Below are 18,736 nucleotides of genomic sequence, written 5' to 3' on the forward strand. Positions count from 1 at the left end.
AATAAAGCTCCGGTTTTTGTGCGATGAATACTCAACAGAATACGCTAGAAGACGCAGCTGTTGTAATGAATCTCCGGGAAATAGGAGGATCAGATGACCCTCTTGAGTGGCCGAAGACGACCTAGAGGGAGGAGCTATCCCAGAAACCTACAAAGTTGGCGAAATTGACCGTGAAGGTCCGCCCGCAACCGAAACAACGGCTGAAGCTCCACCAAAGTGCTTGGTTGACACGTTCTTGCACGCCTCTGTGCTAGCCAGATTCGGAATGTGGGGGAGGGAGGGGGGCGCTCCTTTGAGCGCTTTGATTCCTCCCGGAGCCCATATAGTGGAAGCGTCCTGATTTTTTTCAGATTTTTCGGTCGGGTAGTTTCTGAGAATGGGTGCGTTAAAGAAATGATCAATTTCGACCTCCCGCACTCCTCAGCTTCCTGACAAATGGTAAAAGTACGACCGGCTTCGGAAAGTACTAATCGAGATCTTTCATTTGATGCCCCACATGACTATATTTGGTGAAAGAAAATAAATCCCCCTTTTGCATGTATGGGGACCTCCCCTTAAATTCGCCGTAACAGGATGTAACTCACTGTATGTGTGATCGTTCACAGTTCCCACCTTTCCATTAAATTTGGTGTCAATCGCTACAACAGTCTCAGAGAAAAATGCGTGTGACAGACTGACAGACAGACAGTAAACCGATTTTAATAAGGCTTTGTTTTACATAAGACCTTAAAAAATGGTCCAATCGCGCGCGTGGAGTCGTAAGTCTCTGGACCCGAGTGCCCCGACCGATTGGGAAGATCCACGATGGATCACAGTCCTGATCATTGCTTCTTCTGCCTCAGATAGTTATTGAGGCGTGGCCCCTGAGGTTCCTTCCTATCCTTGTCATCCGTAGGAGCTCGAAACTAAAACTTCACCACAAAATCACTACACGTTTGTTCCCGCAAAAAAACTGATTAAATTCACATTAGCGGTAGCAAAGCAAGCTCCTCTTTAACAAACGTTTTGCCATTCGTTAATTACGTCCTCTTGGCAGACTATGTTTTCTGCGGCTCTTTATGCTGCCGCCTCACGCCCATGAACAAATTTACCAAAACTTAATTAACGTCGTTACATCATCAAAACTATGCACCGCTATCTCATCAAACTAATTCCCTGACCGCAGTATCCATCCCTTTTCTCGCCAACTTCCTTTTCGAATCTCAGCGTTTTTCAATTCTTGTCTTATAAAAAAATCCACTGGGATCCTATTACGAGGATGGAATGCATTCCCCAAGCCAGTATATTACTTATTAGAATTTTGAAAAGAAATTTACCTCGGGAGACCAATAAGTCACTTCCAATTCCACTCTACGCGGCTCCAGCACAAACAATGAAATTTTTAAATCTCACTGGCCGTTGATCAGCTGTCCACCCACGAACCGGTCCCCATGCTCCGAGAATTCATGTTGCAGTAACAAGCGTGTGTATCTACAGATGCGTCAAATCATTCCCTTCTGTCAAGATCAATTCGCCCGAATGCATTCAATAATGTGGAATCTGCGGCGGAAATTAGGAGGAATGCTGGCTCTTCGAGTTAACTAGGATCATCATGGTGTAAGCGTTTCAGAAATTCATCCAGTCTGTGCTACGAAATTTATGTTCTGGTGGCATCTTTCTCTGAGCTTCAACATTAAGAGCATCTCAACGTCTCTTTCAGGCCGGTCGAATTCTCAGCGTTGAGAAACGAAAATTTTTTCAATCGCTGCTGAGATTTCTCTGAAGGCATTCAACTGGACTCAGTCGAAACGCAAGCGATTCCGAGCTTCCCGTTTACGAAAAGAGTTGACGATCTGGGAAATCTCTGGGTATGTTAAACATCTACCGTTGATTCTTCCCAAGGCAGTCCACCACTAACCGATCCTTAACGCTAACCTATTTTCGATTCATTCTGTGGTCCCCAGAGACTGTCGGGGCGTTTGAGACCAACAACCAACAGCCCGTGGATGGTACTCTTCTGATATTACCTCAGCAAAAAACACTCCAAGCTTTATTCGTCGACGCCTCAAACATTGCCGTAGGGGCTGCCTTTCGCCAAAAGGTGAATCAAGTTTGGCACCCGTTGAAATTCTTATCCAAGACGCTATATTCCATACCGTTCAGGCACTAAACAACGAATCAATTAGTGATCGCAAGATATTTTTGTCGGTACAGGAACAAGGACATTTATTCTTGGGTCATACAATGTGTCGTATTTGGCAACCGAATTTGCTTCTGCTATTAGCCAAATTCAGTCTCGGCCACCAGACGATACACCCATACATCAAAATGTGGTTTTTATTATGGATGTAAACATCCAATGAATCCGTTTTGGTGAAAGTCCCCAAGGCTTACCTATCGCAGTCCTACAGCACCAGAGCAATCTGCAGGATTTCTGATATTGTTCCTGGTTATGGTGCTTCCACGTTAACTTGGAGCTGAAATGTACCCTTCTTTATGGATTTCTGTGTTCCTCCCGCTCTGCCTCAATTCCAACAATGGGTTTGATGCGTTTCCCAGAGGTCGTAACTCGGGCGCTCAGTTTTATTTTACGTCGTTCAATCTGTCTTCCGTGAATTCCGAAATGGAGTGGCCGGAGGTGGGTCTATGCCTATTACGAAATCAATGCGCCTGTGGTCCGAGAGTGTGATATCGTTTGATACTCTCCACTTTCCGACCAGAACCGTAATGTCAGGGAATGTCATCGTGATGTCGATGACCTATCGCCTGGTCACGTTGATTACCCAAATTGAGGATCTCCAGATCGCTTCCTACTAGACACCCTAATAGTCTCGATTCTCTGGCACTGATGTTGGAACTTCCCCAGTATATGTGGTGGGCATTGACACCACATCCTTCTATTATCCCCATGCCTTTGCTTTTGGCACATTGGATAGCTCTGATGAATGTTCCTCTGGGAACTTCGTCTACGTCATAAGGGAAATAAGCAGAGCACCATAGAATCTCTTTATCTCCCAGTTGGCTTTTTATGTTTAGTTTGACCGTTGTGATGTCGTCACCACATAGGTCGTTAACCAAATTATCCTGGAAGTCTTTTGAGACCCGCATGTAGGAGCGCGATCGATCACTTTCATAGACATACAACAGGTCAGCATTGTGGAAGTTTAGGCCCCTGGCCAACAACCTATGGCTTTTGTATGAGGTATATAAATATCTTAAACCTTTTGATCCGGCTTTTGGGAAATATGGCACCTCATCTGTGGTTGAGATGAAGATACGGAGGGCTGCGCTTTCCCCTTCAATGATTTTAGGAGCCGACACGATACAGACAGTCACTAGTCCGTAGTAGAGTCCACCACAGCTCGTTTGTTCTCGAACTTTCTTAATGTCTGATTTGGAAACACGGATAGTAAGGAAAGTTCCTGGCCTATCGCCTCTCTTTCCTGTTTTGCTGCCGCAGCATCCAGGTGGCGGTATTGGGATTATTCTGGACTCCAAGTTGTTCCAAATTCTCAGCACCATTCCACTCTTTTTCCGGAAGCCAAAGGAAGTACTTTCTGAACGATCACAGCTGAAAGACCCTTTTCAAGGTTAGTGGTGCACCCTTCCACACATTGTTGAGCGATGAGCAGTACTGCCTGAGCCACTCATTCGTGCTTTCGCCGGCAAAGTTTAGCCGTAACATTTTACGATATACGCCTACCGACTCAAAGCAAAGCTTAATGCCTTGCGAGTTTCCGCAGGTGCCCGGTTTCTTCTTTCCCCTCAACTTTGGCACATCCCGTGGGTTCTGATTTGCCAATGGCCGATTGGATCCCGGGGCTAGGAGTGCTGGCAGAAGGGGCCTGCTTCAGTTTGGCCGTAAGAACTTGGTTCCAATCAGATTGGTTCCCACTTGAGTAAATAGAGAATTTGAGTCTAGACTCAGGCTCTCCATCAATGAGGTTATCGTTGCCTCTTCATTCGGGGTTAAATCGTCACGATCGAGATTTATTTTTGCTTTTTTTAAGAGTTTTTTGTTTTTTTGTTTCTCATAATTGGCTGGCATGGCCTCGGTTTTATCGGCGAAAATAAGTCGACCTCGACAGAGCCCCTTTTTTCCAAGACAAACCTATTTGAAACTGGGGGTTGCCTGGTACCTAGAGTGACCATTCATCCCTCGGCACGGTAGTCACACCTTGGTTTGGGGTTTTGATTATCGCTTGGCTTCAGATGTCACCTCTTGTTTCCTAGAGGATCTTCTTTACTGAGATCACTCAACAAGACAAGGTAGGTAATCGTCGAGGGGGGGGGGGGGGATAGTGACGGTGAATGTAAGCCATAGTTCTAAGAATCGAATGTTTGAGGTAATGGAGGCTATTGAATTTTTCTTGTGGCCCATTTTTGATTCGTAATTTTGGTGTTGAACGTTCGGATTGTCTTGAGTATATGAAGGGAGAGGTATCCTAGCTGATAGGAAATTTGCTATATTTTTTTGTTAAGATTTGAGTGTTGAACCTCACCGGGTCGGCTATTATCAAACTTTCCGCTTCTTCAATATAGATTGCAGATCCAGCATTTTTGGCTTCCTCTTCCGCAGATGTTAACAGTAAATTTTCCATTGAAATAAAGGTGATCTTTTACGGATCCTTCAATCAAACTTTCTAGGTTAGGTCTCTTTCCTTTTCGAGTTTTTGGATATGTTTTCTTTGGAAGCTATATATTTTCTGAGGGACGGTTATAGTTTTCATCCTATTTTCATGGCGTTTTTCTTCTTTTTTTGTTTTTGAGCCGTTCAGAAGCCAGCTCGGTTTCGTCTTGATCGGTTACGCCATTTTGTTCGGTCATGTCCCTGATCTGAATAAGAGTCGAAGGGCTCTCAAATCGTTTTCTAACGTATCAAGGCAACGTTATTTTGACCGGTTTTTTGTTGTTTTCCCACCGACTTGGGTGGTTAGACCAAATTTAATAAGTGAGTTTGCATCAGCGCGAATTATATGTCCTTAACTTCAAAGACGCCTCTCTCACAGTTTCTCTACAATCGATGCAGCCCCATATCGATCGCGAATGTCCTCATTTCTGATGTGGCTTTGGTCATTGGTCTAATGCAATATTTTTGTCCCCATTACCGCGAGGCGCCGTTCATTGCCTTTTATAGCCAACCAATATTCAAAATCAGAAAGGCTAGGCTGATAGAGTGAACGGTAGTCTAGGAGCCTTCCGACTTTTTAAGGAAGGATGGGCTCTTATGTTCCTTGGACAGAATCTTACTGAGCCTCGCGGATTCACTAGTGCTTTCGATGTTCTGACAATAGTCCAGCCAAGACCGCCTCTTGGCGGTCCTGATGGCGTACTTCTTCAGGCAGTCCTTGTAAGGCTGCCAGCATTTTGCCTGCAGCAGATATTGAAGATTTCTCTGGTCAGCTTCCTGAGACTAGAGAGATCTTCATTCCACCACGGTGGCAGGGGTTTTTTGCTGTATTTAGTAGCCCCGACCTTGGACTCCAGTTCGTCTGTCGTGCCAATCCTACCAATTTGCGCACCGGAGAGTTTGTTCTTAATTACCTGACCAAACTTTATCCAGTCGATCCTGCTGGGGTCTCTAAAGGGCTTGCAGACCTCTGCGAAGAGATCTAGACTGAAGAATATCCAACTGTGGTCAGAGAAGGATCTCTGGTCAGACACCCTCCAGTCCTCCACCATAAGAATCCCATTGTTGGTTATTAGGGTGATATCAAGGACCTCCTACCAACCGTCACAGTTCTCCGAGCAGGGGAAATGAAAGGTTGGTGTACTGCCCTGTTATACACCGATAGATTTGAAGTAATAAAATCAAAGAATGACTCACCTCTTTCGTTGATTTCGGAGCTGCCCCAAAGCGTATGCCTTGCATTCGCGTCGCAGCCTATCAGCAGGTTGGCTTTCTTTGTTGTTATGGTGTTCGTCAGATGTTGTAGTTCTTCTGGCGGAGCTAATCGGTCATGAGCCATGTAAACCGAGGAAATATACACGTTCTCTGCTCCCGCCTGCTCCAACTTGACCACAACTAGGTCACTGGAACTCAGGTCTGGGCACAGGAACGCGTGCAGACTCTTCCTCTAGGTCTATCCTGATCAGCGTCTCCTGTGCTGTGGAATAAATTAAAATATTTGCTTTTTAGCCCTTTGATGGTTCGGTCGCTTCCGACCCAGGGCTCCTGTATTAATGCGATGTCGATGTCTTCCTCTAAGAGAAAGACGAGCAGATTAGCCCAGGCGCATTTCGAGTGCTGCAGATTTATCCGTGTTACCCTCAGCATGATCTGCTTGCGTGGGGGGTTCGTCAGCCCCCGTCGGACCGTCGATTGTCATCTCCTCCAACAGCTCGTTGGCGGCGTCGATTGGGTCTAGGTCGTGGCCCGGTTTTGCAGAGCGGAACACTTTTACCTTGGCATGCTGACCACATTGCCTCCTACAGTATACTGTAGTGTACCGTTACGGGTTTGAATGAAGTGCTCTAACACACTTCAAGGCCCTGATCCAATATGGATTGTTGCGCCAACGATTATTATTATTATATTCCTGACTCCGAACCACACTTTACAATCGGCCTTTTTCGGTGCCTCCAGGCACTCCTCGTTTATGGGGAATAGTACAGGTTGGCTGTTTGTCTGAGCTTCCTCCTCCTTGATAACAACCCAGTCGTTCATGGGAATCCCGGGGTTGTGAAGGCGCAGGAAATGGGCGAGCTTGTGCTTCCCCATGCGGATCTTCGGCAACCAGATGCGATTGACCAGTCTCCTGGGAATCTCATCGTAAAGGATGATCTTGAGCTTAACGCCCTCCCAGGCGTCGCTGATCTTAGCGACCCACGAACCGAGAAAGTCCTTAGAGAACTGGTCCATGCAAGCTATTACGTGGAACCCACGGACCACCTGAGATGGATCAAAGTGGGGGGTGAGTCTCGGGTGTTTGCCTCCGGTGTCCAGGAGATGCACATAGACCATGTCCGACAGCCTAGCCTCAACACTGGTCCATACCTCCAGCGTTAGTTTGCCGCTAGCTGAATTGCTATCCGCCAACGCGTCGCTGAAGGGCTTCGCAGTACGTTGCCCGCCGGCTGCCGGTTGCTGTACAATTTGCTTCGGATGTTGCTTAGCGTCTGCGCTCTTGCCCACCCTGCTCCGCTTCTTATCTTACTCGATCTCGTCTTGAGATCGATTGCGTTTTAGAGCGATGGGCTCCGCCTTCTGCTCGTCAGCCAGGCGTTTGCTATTGTATTCATCAACAATCGCCTGGTATTTAGGGAGGTCTTTTTCATCCCGCTCGTCGACAGTACCGGCCTCCTTATTCTTAGCAATTTTGCTGAGAATATGCATGGCCTTCTGGTACTGGCTCTTGAGCAGGACACCTGTGGACCTTCGCTTCTTAGCCGGTTTCCGGCGACCGACATTCTTGTCGGTTTTCGCTTTCGAGGGATCCCCCGACGCTGAGTGAACGGTACTACGGTAGATTTTCGACTTGAGTCTTTCATTGATGCGTCGATTATCACCATTCCGCTGATACGTGAAACAATTTCGTAACGCAGTTCACCATTGTTTGGATAACCGTTGTCTCCAATATATGAAAAGATCCGTTTGCTTCGTTGACCATACACTTTATTGCAAAATTCTCCGTGAAACTATCACAGATATCTCTAAGATTACCAAAATGTTAAATTCACTACAATTCGTTAAATTTGTTGCAATTTGTTCATTTTTTTGGACCTTTTGAAAGAATGGCTTTTCGCTGGCCGGTGGACAAAATTAGAGTGTCTTTGTGGCAAGATGTCATTTTTGACATTTGTCACCTCAATCTCCTGTCAAGGCTATCAGCTGTTTCCACGGTCATTTAATGCGGCGGCAGAGGTGAATTCACGATAGCGTTCAGGTTCGCGCCTCCGATGTTTCGCCACAATTGGCCGAGATATTTCAGGCCATTTTTCTAAAATCGAGTTAACGCTTTCTACGCTTGATAAACCCCGGTCTACACGGGATCAATTTTGGTCTCGTCGGTTTCGTTTTACTTCATAGTTGGAAATACATTTCGGTACAAAAATTCAACTGTAAGGGTTCTTTCAGGATGGTTAAAGAAACCAAGGTGGTCCAACTGGTAAGGACCTTGATCCATGATTGCTGAGGATGTTTGACACGGGTTGTTGCGGTCTCTGGTTCAAGAATGAACCCAATTCAATGGGATATCTGACAAATCCTGACGCTGATTTTGGCTATTTGTCTTTCTGATCCTTTGCCGATCAGCATCTCATTTGATGTTGGGAATGGTAGGACTGCAGGATGGAACTTTGGTCGCTTGTAGTTTATCTCGTCCCCGTGATATTAGTTGAGTGTGTGAGGGTAAGTCAAGTGATTTGGTTGGATCATTGTGAGCTCGACCTTGCTTGTAAAGGAAAATCCTGGAGATAAAGAAATGTCAAGTTAGCGTCATTTATTATAGAAAAGGTGCCACTGGTTCCCCGGTCATTCGTCGTAATATTAATGGATTTCCGACATGGAATATCCAAATTATTGCATTTCATTGATGGATTCTACAAATCAATTGAAGAGAGCTTTGCGTGAATCGCAAAAATATGACCTGTTAATGATCAATGGTGGATAGGCCCGGGTCCAATAATTATGGCATTACAAAGTTCATGTTCTAACCACATTAAATAGTCGATACTGTCAATTCAAGACATTCCAATGAGTTTTTTTTTACGGATGTAACGACATTCCTGCGTGTTGTAATCTTCCTCGTTTTTGCTTCTATCAACGAATTGTATATTATGATTCGCGTTTTTTGTTATTCTTTATCGCGTAATATTGCCTTATTAGGGGAGCGAACAGCAAAAAATTGAAGAAATCGAATCGCTGGCACTTCTTTTAATAACAAACGAGAATTAAGGCACAAATTTGCGCATTTATTTTGCTGAACTGCACACTTCTGGGGCTATAGGTTGTATGCTCGTTTATATTAAGTATTGTTGGCATACCCCAGAATGGCACACTGTGTTTTTTAAACATATACCTCGCACCTATGTATATCCGGAGCTGAGAAACATACTAAGAACAACAAGTTACGAGAGAAGCCTTTGAAAAAATGAAAGAGTTGACGGGGATGGAGTACTCTACCTATGGCCATCCAGGTAAGGGGTGAGCAGGAAGTTACGTGAATGGTGGAACAAAAAAAAAACATGGAAGAAAACATTTGCAAAACCAAAAGAAAATATTGAATAAGAGCATTTGAGCGTTGCCTGTCCAATAGTGGCGTGCAAAGTTACACATTTCTTACCTCTAGGGTCAGTATTGTCTGGTAATCGGTACCATTAAAACGAGCAGATGATGGACATCATCAAAGGAAACGTGAAGAGTCAGAAATTGACTGCAGCCCCGAAGGACCAAGTCTATCATCGATAGAAGGACAACAACAGGAGACAAGTGTGATAAGTGCGGGAGTTGTTTCCTCATCGTTCCTAGTTTCGAATCCTTGAACTTGACTCGATAATATGTAGTTGGTGCGGTCACGAGAATATTGAGTTTGTGCAAGTTTATATTTTTGTTTTTGTAAAATCAAGTTTGCGCTGAGTTCGTCCTGGGAGACATCTAAGTGCTACCTTGAATTTGTGTAATATTATTTGCCTATACCACTTTGTATCATCTAAAAGGAGCCGGAGCCATGAAGTATCAATTGTCCTACGATAGTGGTAAGTTGGTCCTTGGCCAGGATGCGATATTTCCCCTTGCTAAGTGTGTTATGCTCACCAGGGCATATATTTGACCGACATCTGCTTATTGCATTGAGCAGGAAGCGTGTTTAAATTGCGTTTTAGTGGCAACTCTTGATTCGAAAGGGAAGCTTTTAGAATGATGAGGGGATGGGGTTGGACATAGAGGAGGTGAACAAGGGTTTCTGGTTTTAGTTTGTGGGGATGACATCATCAGCTTCTGTTCAAAATTGAGGAGGCTAATGGAATTGGAATTGGAGAAGAATGTTTCGGCCTGTATCTGTCCCTAGGATATTCTGTCTACCCTTCAAATGTCCCACTGGACGAACAGAATATATCCGCATGTTCAGTAGATTTATCGGAATCGTGACAAATGACCGATATGCATCATTTATACTGCTCATAACGTCAGTCGTACTTTTCTCGTGTTTCATTCGTTATCAAACTTCTCAATCATTCCACGAAGATAATACTGAGTAGGTTTGCTGACCACGTGATATGCAACAAAAAACGTTCCAGCAAAACGCTCTCTTCAAAATATTCCATTTGCTTTGCACGTATTTTATTTTAATAGCTAATAAACGTATAATTTACCATGTCTACATCATTTTCACGTATTAATGATTATGCGAATTTACGATGGATTTCGATTTATGACCAATAAATTTACGTTGCTTAAAATGTTTCTTTCAATAAAACTGTAGCTGATGGTGAATGGCAAGGATGAATGACCATTGATTGAAATGAATTGATGATTGATGACTTAACTCCTGTTGTCGGTAATTTCAAAGATTTCCATGAAATATGCAGTTTAAATTTCAAAGCACATCATCCATATGATGCATGTCTGGACTGTATACCTCTGACTCAATAATTGAGTATATCATGGTCAACACTTGATTTAGGTTCCTCCTCTATTCCTCCTCTATTGCAAATCTTGAGCAGTAAAACATCACATGCTCTAGGTCCTCCGGTGTTCCATCGCATCAAGGACAATTTGGAGAATTATCCAACCCAAACCGGTGCAGTTATCGCCTGTAACAACCACCCTGAGAAGCTGGTAGTTGGTCTCCCCATGTTTCCGCTCAAGCTACATCCTAATGTTGGGAATGACCCTGTCCGTCCACCTACCCTTCCGACAAACCCGACAATCGTAGTCCCCTCTGACACGGGAAGAGCAAGCACCCCATTATGCATGATATTCCACAACAGAGGACCAAGTACCGACCTTCGTGGCACCCCGGCTGTGACAATGTATTCTTTGGGGCCCTCATCCTGTACCAGAAAGTCCTCTTTGAGAGGTAGTTTTCCACCAAATTCGCTAAATATCCGGGGACACCTATGTCGGCAAACGTTCCTTTAATTCTGTATCAGTTGGCCGAGTTGAATGCGTTTTTGACATCCAGCGCTAACACGTCACAAATGCCACTAGAAATCAGTGCGTCTTTTGCCGGGTTTACTACAATACTAATTGCATCCACCGTAGAGCGGGGCACGTTGGAAACCATAACTGGCGTTCCGACAAACCATTGTTGGAATCGACTATGGGTGAGTCTGTTGTAGATGATTCTCTCCATCATCTTCCCCTTTGTATCTACCAGGCAGATAAGACGATACCGCGCTGGGTTTCCAGGTAGATTGCCAGGTTTCGGAAGCAACACCAATTTTTGCTTTTTCCACTCGACAGGGAATACTCCTTCTTTTAGGCACACCTCGAAGGTGTTGGCGAAAAGGTCGGGCCTAGTCTTCATTCCAGTTTGAAAGCTCGGTTGGGGATACCATCCAAACCTTGGACCTTGTCACCGATCCTACCACATATTTGCCGCAGCTGCTGCACACTTACTGGAGGTATTATGCCCTCATTTAGCTGAACAACCATTTGCCTTCCTCTATTTTGGTGGTGAGGGAACAGAATGGTAACAATTTGTTTCAGGAGGCGTGGACAAGTCGTCTGGGGTGATCTCCGCAGCACCAAGGGTTTATGTCGGCATGGTCACACAGCTGTTTGAAGCAATACTTTTTGCTCCTCCGAATGGCTTCCTTTAGATGACCACGCAATTGCCTGTCTGCTTCCTCTCGACCAAGGACGCCACCGGGCTTTTCCATGAGCCTCTGGCAAAGCCTCCTTACCCGGAAACACGTGGCTCGCAAGCCTGCGATTTCGCTGTTCTACCAGCAGTTGGGTTGCATACTAGGGAGCAATCACCTTCTGGGCGTCGCATGCCTCCGTCATCCATTGGGTGCTTTGGGTAGCTTTTTCTTTAGCCATACCATTCAGAGATATGTCGAATTCGAGCGCAGCGGACTTTCGCTGTCCAGCGAGAAATCTTTTTGAGTTCGATCCGCCCTTGATTTCCATGCAGATTGCCCGGTGGACGCTGTAAGTATAGTCTTCACTGACATGCCAAGCGACTCTACCAGCTAAAAGGGCATTCACGTATGTCAGGTCCACTATAGATCCCAGGCCCCTTCCCCGGAAAGTGTACGAGGCGCCAACATTTACCATTACCACGTCTAGCTCCGCAAAAGCTTCCAGGAGAACACATCCCCCACATTCGTTGTCCGGCTGCCCCATTCAAGAGCCCACGCAATAAAATCGCCTGCTATTATGGTAGGCCAACGTTCTCTTGTATCCAAAAGCAGAGTGGCAAACATCTGCTCATACTCGGCAAGTGTAGCGCTGGGTAGATAACAGCAGCTGCAGATGTGGACTCTAATGAAGCCCTCCTCCGGGTGCTCCATTGTTTCCTCGAAGGTTTGTTCTCCGCAAGCCCATAGCGCTGCTTGGTCCGTTTGGTTTTGACCGAAACGCTACCACCGTGGTTGCGATATGGCTCACTAATTATAGCCACATCGTCGTTTTTATCGCAGATGGTTGGCGAGAGTAGATCCTGCGTCGCTTCGCAGTGGTTGAGGTTGATTTGTATCAACCTCATCTGTGGTTTGTGTTAAGGGCTCTTCTGTATTCCGGGCACTTTTTGCTGTCTAAAATGTGCGGATGATCCACACCCTCCTTCTCTTTACACAGTAGGCAATTTGGGTCAACTCCACAGTCCTTGCTAATATGGCCTTCCACTCCTGCATTGCTTCGACCTGTTATTTGGACTAGTGTATGCCTTCGCAATGTGAACGAACCCTAGCATCGCTTCAACGTTACTTACTCCCTAAGACGATACATAGCCCAGCCTATTCTGACTCTTCCTCCTGCTAATATTTTGAGTGCTGTCTCTATCGGTAGGCTGGTGATAGCGGTTTGTGTTCCCCCGTAGGCTGACTCTTGTAGTCCGACAAGATCGAATTGTTTCCCCAAAGCTTCGCGAACCTCCTCCTTCATGGTGATTTCGTCTATATCTTTGCAGATTATATTGATCTTCGGTCTGCTACTCCTCATGTCGGCTTTCTGACCTAACTTTTCGATTTGCCTCAAGAATTTGTCCACAATTACGTCCTTGGATTTCTTGACCTCCAGCCTAAGATCTCTCTTCTGGGATCGCCTAATGCGGCTGACATTGTCCCCGAAGTTCGTGAGTTCAGGATCTGCCTTCACCCTCTTGAGAATGTCAGCATATGACCCTTCATCTCGTTTGGAAATGATAATCACCACCGGTCTCATCTTTCTCCGATCCTTTTTTTTCCGTGGTTTCACTTTCTTTCAGGTTTCCGCATCCGCCTTTGAGGTCCGGTCCCTTTTCTCGCGGTCGCCGCTGCAACAGTTTCGCTGACAGCTTCAGTCGTAGCCCTCATGTGCTCCGCCTTTTTTGGAGTTGAATCCTTTTTTCCTTTTCGGGCTTTATTGGCCTGTTGAGTCGTTCAGCTTTTCGCACAGCCTCTTCCGCGGTTTCTCCCCTTTTGTATTTTAAACAGGCGTTACTTGAGTCGGCTGGTTCACTTTTTTATTCCACGGCTTTTCCCCTCTTTCGTCCTGGGCCTTCCCGTTCGCCAAACGGATGCCTCCTATCATGGCCCTTATATTCTGGTGAATGTTCCTGATTTCCTTCATGAATTCACACAGCTCCATGATTTTTTTACTCAGGCCAGCAAAGGCAGCTCTAGACTGGTCGTTGCGTAAAACATCGCTCGCGTGATTCGGCGCTACACACTTCCCACTTCGGGAGTGATCGCGGGAGCTTGAGTCCGGGTGGGGGTTCTGCGAACAATCGAGCTTCTTCCGAACGTGTTTGTCGATGGAGTCAGTTCTAGTCCCTCTCGTACACTTGTCAAATTAGATGCCACAGTGACCAAGGTTCAACTACTGAGGCAGGTCGTTGGACATCGACGGCCGGGAGCCCATTGCCAAAAACTGTCGGTACTGGGTTTCCCAAGCACTGAACCGTAACTTTATTCTCCTTCGGTCACTCCATGTTTGGTTTTATTTCTGAGTATATTTCCCATAGCCATTAAGCGGATGGCGGACTTAGGAATCCCTCGATTCTCAAACAAAATTCAACCTTCTCTTTCCCACATGCCAAGTTTCAGCACAATCCGATCATTTTGATATTAGTAAGTGCGTGTTTCTGTAACATATGTGTCTTCAAAAAAATGAAGAAAAATTTAGAGAGCAAAGTGCTGCGATTAAATTTTGCTGTCAAGCCGAGTTTAATCGTATCAAAACTTACGAAGTGATACGAAAAGTGTATGGCTTTTATTCACCGCACATCGTGCCGAACAAAAGGAACAGCGCATCGTTCACGTCGAAGATCTGCTCCAAATGATCCAAATTTTTTGGATTCGACAATAATAGGTGACAAGAGCTGGTGTTTCACCTTTGATCCGCAAACAAAGCGTCAGAACACAGAATGGTGTGGTCCGAATACGCCACCTTCAAAAAAATTTCGGTTTCAAAAGTCGAAAGTGAAGACAATGCTCATTTTTAAGGTTTTGTGTGAAACAAAACCTTATTAGAATCGATTCGATGTCTGTCTGTCCGTCTGTCTGTCTGTCTGTCTGTCTGTCTGTCTGTCTGTCTGTCTGTCGGTCTGTCCGTCTGTCTGTCTGTCTGTCTGTCTGTCTGTCACAGCCGATTTATTCGGAAAGGGCTGAACCGATTGTCACGAAAATTGGTAGGAGTATGTAATCTGCCGTTCCCTTTACATGCAGCGACTGACGCCATTTTGTGTTAAGTTTAAGGGGGGCTCCCCATACATGTGAAAGGAGGGTGCAAAATTTTTTTTTATAAAATGTGGCCATGTGGGGTATCAAATGAAAGGTCTCAATTAGTACTTTTCGAAACTGGCTCAATATTTGATATGGGGTGAAACATAGGGGAGTGAGGGCTCAAAATATGACCCCCAAAAAGTGTAACAGGTCTCGTTCTCAGAACCTATCCAACCGAAAAATCTGAAAAAAATCTCAATAGTGCATCTCTACGAAATCTAGGCCTCAAAATATATCCGGTGCCGATGTCTGTACAAATAAAGTTAATAATAGTATATTTTACACATTTTAGAAATTTACCCGACACCCCCCTTATGTTCATCCCAGAAGCACAAAATTTGGCATGGGTATAATGAAGAATATAGTGCACAATTTGGTCAAGTTTCAAGAAAATCCAACTATTATTAACAAAGTTATAGGGGGTAAAACTTTACCATGTTTCGTGAATTTCATGCACTCTACACCTAACCTGAATGACGTCATCATTACATAAATTCGTCAATACCACAACGAAATGAGTTCTTAAGAATGGGGTCGCAAAGAATTATTTTGTTTTAGTTTTTTAGTCATTTGCATATATCAATTACTCCAACCAGACATGTTTGTATGTAGGTATATAGTATATGCGTGCTAATGAACTTTGCGGGTAGAGCCTAATTCAGATAGATATAAGAAGTAAATCGGAAATATGGCTACGATCAATTTATATACACATACACGTATGTACAGTATTCGAAAATAGGCAGTTTGTTTGTTTAGGGTGAGCGTAACATCTACGGCTGTAATATGTACGTATGTCTCGTAATTTTGTCGCTGTATACGGGTAGAAAAATGTGCGTTGATAAGATGAACACAAAACCTTTATATTCGAAGCACGAGCTTCCGGTATTCCGACTTGTTTTCGATAGCAAAGGGATTCATCACGAATTTGTTCCGAAGGATCAGGCTGTCAATGTCGAGCTTTACAAACAAGTTTTGGACCGTTTGTGCAGACGGATCACTCGTGTGAGGTCAGAATTATGGAAATACCTTAACTTCCTCTCCACGATATTGACCGGCCGCATACGACCACGGTTGTTCAGCAGTTTCTGGCTAAAAAAGGCGTAACTCAGTTGAGCTATTTCCCCTACTTTCCGCATCTGAACGAGAACAAGGAATTTTCTTTGGTTCTGTTATGTGGTTAGAGAGATGTTTGACCTTAGGCGTGGCATCAAGCAGCTTAGATAGCTGTAGTTTCCGCGGCTGAGCAACGAGAACGATATTTCATTTGTGTTTTCTGGGGCGAATCTGACTGAATAATGCATTCAATAATGTGTAATATTCCCTTTATTCTCACATTTTTTCTACCCCTTTAATTTACCATATTATCCCTCTTTATCTCACAATTCCCATCTCTTTCTTCAATTAAATACAATATTTGGTACTTCAACAAATTAAATTTTCTTATTTTTTTTTAAACAATCCAACAACTGGTCCCTGTCCCTTAAAATTCATAGTTCAATTCAAACTAAACAATCGCTAATTCTATTTTTCCCTAATTTTCCAATGGTGCAAATCAGAATTGACCAGGCGGAACGGTTGATCCTCACAAACTTGCTCATATTGCACATTATCGAATACAGGCAAAAGCGATTTATCGTAGCTGAGGGGGATGACCTAATGCACACTTCAATACAACAGTGTACGTGCTGTTGACGTTGAGCCCGGCATGGACTTTTAAGTTCACGGCCATAGACTGGGAACGAAAATTAGCGGGACCGAGACCGGCTGATCGATTGACAGCGGAATAGCTGAACCGGGAGTTAAGGCTGTGTATTCTGGGAGAAGAGAAGTGTGCGGCCCCGCGCATCGAAAAGGATACGTGAATTTTGTGCGATAGCAAGTGAGGGATCGACGTTCTCAAAGGACCCTCCATATTCCCGAGTCTGGCTAACACAGATGGAGCTTCAAAATTTGCGGGCGGACCTTCATGGTCAATTTCGCCATCTTTTTAGGTTTTTGTGAATAGTTCTCTCATTTTGGTCGTCTCGGGCCACTCAGGATGGTCTTTTGATCCCCGACAATCTCATATTGTCATTACAAAGTACGTCAATTTCTTACAATGCTGTGCGTATGTCCGCGGAAAGTTTGGAGGAGCTGGACTTATAAGAGGGTGGACTTGGGTAAGGCGGGTGGATGTTCCTGACCTCTCAACAATTACCGGCTTTCCTTTGTAAATTATATCTCTTCGTTTCTTGTTTGCAATAGTCAACATGAGTGGGTCTTTTGACCTTCTTCACGATCATTACACACTTCCTAAAAATTTATTTTAGGAATTCTTTGATTATTTGTCAATTCCTTATAACAATCGCATTTATTTGACATGCAGTCATCGTTATCTAAAAGCAAAATAAATAAATTAATGGAAGCCCCACTGTCAAGTTCATGATTGCCATTTGAATGGTGGTCGCTAAAATCTATTCGTTATCTTCAACAGAAATAACTTAGTACGTAAAACAATGTTCTCTCCTCCCCTTGACTTTCGTCTATGTCCCAATGATTGACGAGTGCAATGTCATTGCCATGTTTGTATCTAAATATAATATGCATATCGACCCGCGCTTACTATATCAATCCATTACCAAAATTTCATTTACGAAACAACCATCCACAAGAGGAAGTTTATTGGGAAAGGGTTGAAACGGAGAGGTATCAGCGCGGGGCAACAATTTGTGTATGTTCCTTATTGAATTGACCTTGGTATCACCGCGTACAGGGGTTGTTACTTATAGATTCAATGTTGTATGTTAAATCAATGTAAACTCCGCATTGGTTTCACTATGGGATTGGTGGCTGCATTGCTGTTGGGGACACCACCCTTATCTGTCATCTGATGGAGCAATTTGAAGCTTTCCATGTACGGAGCTCATAAAGGAATGTTGGAGATTCAATTTGATTCGGAATTTAAGGACAATTGCAGTTGGAGTAAGCTCGTATAATCCCTTTTGAATTTGGAAGTATTTACAGATTGTGTAGTTTGACAGAATCGTTTTCAATTATTTGAAACAAAGCTGATGGAATGAAACAATTTTTGAAGGGTTTTGATAGATTTTTTTTCAGTTTTAGATTGAAATTGTCATTCTATCTTTGGTAGCTTCCGTGGAATTGGCGTTCTAAGAATTCCCAATTCGATCCCTATCTTTCCCTTTAATTTTTATCTATTTTCCGAAAACTGTCTATTTTAATCATTATTGGTGTTATCAGTGTCATTCCTCTCATCTGTTCAACTCGGCAGCATCTTCAGCTTTCGCTTTTATTAAATATTTTCAAGGCATCAACCGCATTGTTCCGAAAATAGATACGAAAGCATAATTCTTCCTTGACAATATCAAAAATCTTAGGTGGGCCTGTGTCAGTAGTTAGTTCTCAGCAATCTCGGGACTAATTTTAAATTCAAAAGATACAAGACGACATAAGATTAAATAATACGAACGGTATGTAGCATTATATCTACATTGAATAGATAAATATTCAGATAAAATGAGATGACTGTATCAATGATGATTATGTGACGTATCTGAATTTTTGTCATTTTGGCACGAATTCAAATCAAAACCACGGAACTGAAAACCCACGTGTTTTTAAATATCAGTTTTATTTTGCGACAGCAATTATCTCCGGATTTAATATTTATTTTCATGGCAACAGATGTGTCTGAAACTGAGATATTGTTATCTGTGGGAATTTTCTGTTTAGAGTTAGTTTTCGCATTGAGCCATTTTTTTTTCCAGAGATTGTGATAATTTTGATAATATTTTTACGATTTTTGGGACAATGCGAATCTATTTTGTGGTAAATATTCCAAATCAAGTTGTTATCAACTGGAACTACATATGTATATGTGTAC

The 18,736-nt window shown here is 43.9% G+C and overlaps 1 protein-coding gene across 3 annotated transcripts in view; it reads left to right on the forward strand.

The window, feature by feature from the left end:
* Positions 1-18,736, forward strand: part of LOC119654703 (influenza virus NS1A-binding protein homolog) — a 250,906-nt gene that overhangs the window by 23,055 nt on the left and 209,115 nt on the right. Inside the window, exon 1 of one of the 3 annotated variants that reach the window (XM_038060218.1) lies at positions 9,240-9,675. The exons of the other annotated variants lie outside the window; for them this stretch is intronic. Within the exon in view, the coding sequence (XP_037916146.1) occupies positions 9,648-9,675 (28 nt within the window). The 5' untranslated portion in view covers positions 9,240-9,647. Of the gene's footprint in view, positions 1-9,239; positions 9,676-18,736 lie in introns of those variants that run through there. 3 annotated transcript variants of the gene reach the window in all.

This window comes from Hermetia illucens, chromosome 4 (genome assembly GCF_905115235.1).
Source record: "Hermetia illucens chromosome 4, iHerIll2.2.curated.20191125, whole genome shotgun sequence".
Lineage (NCBI taxonomy): Eukaryota > Metazoa > Arthropoda > Insecta > Diptera > Stratiomyidae > Hermetia > Hermetia illucens.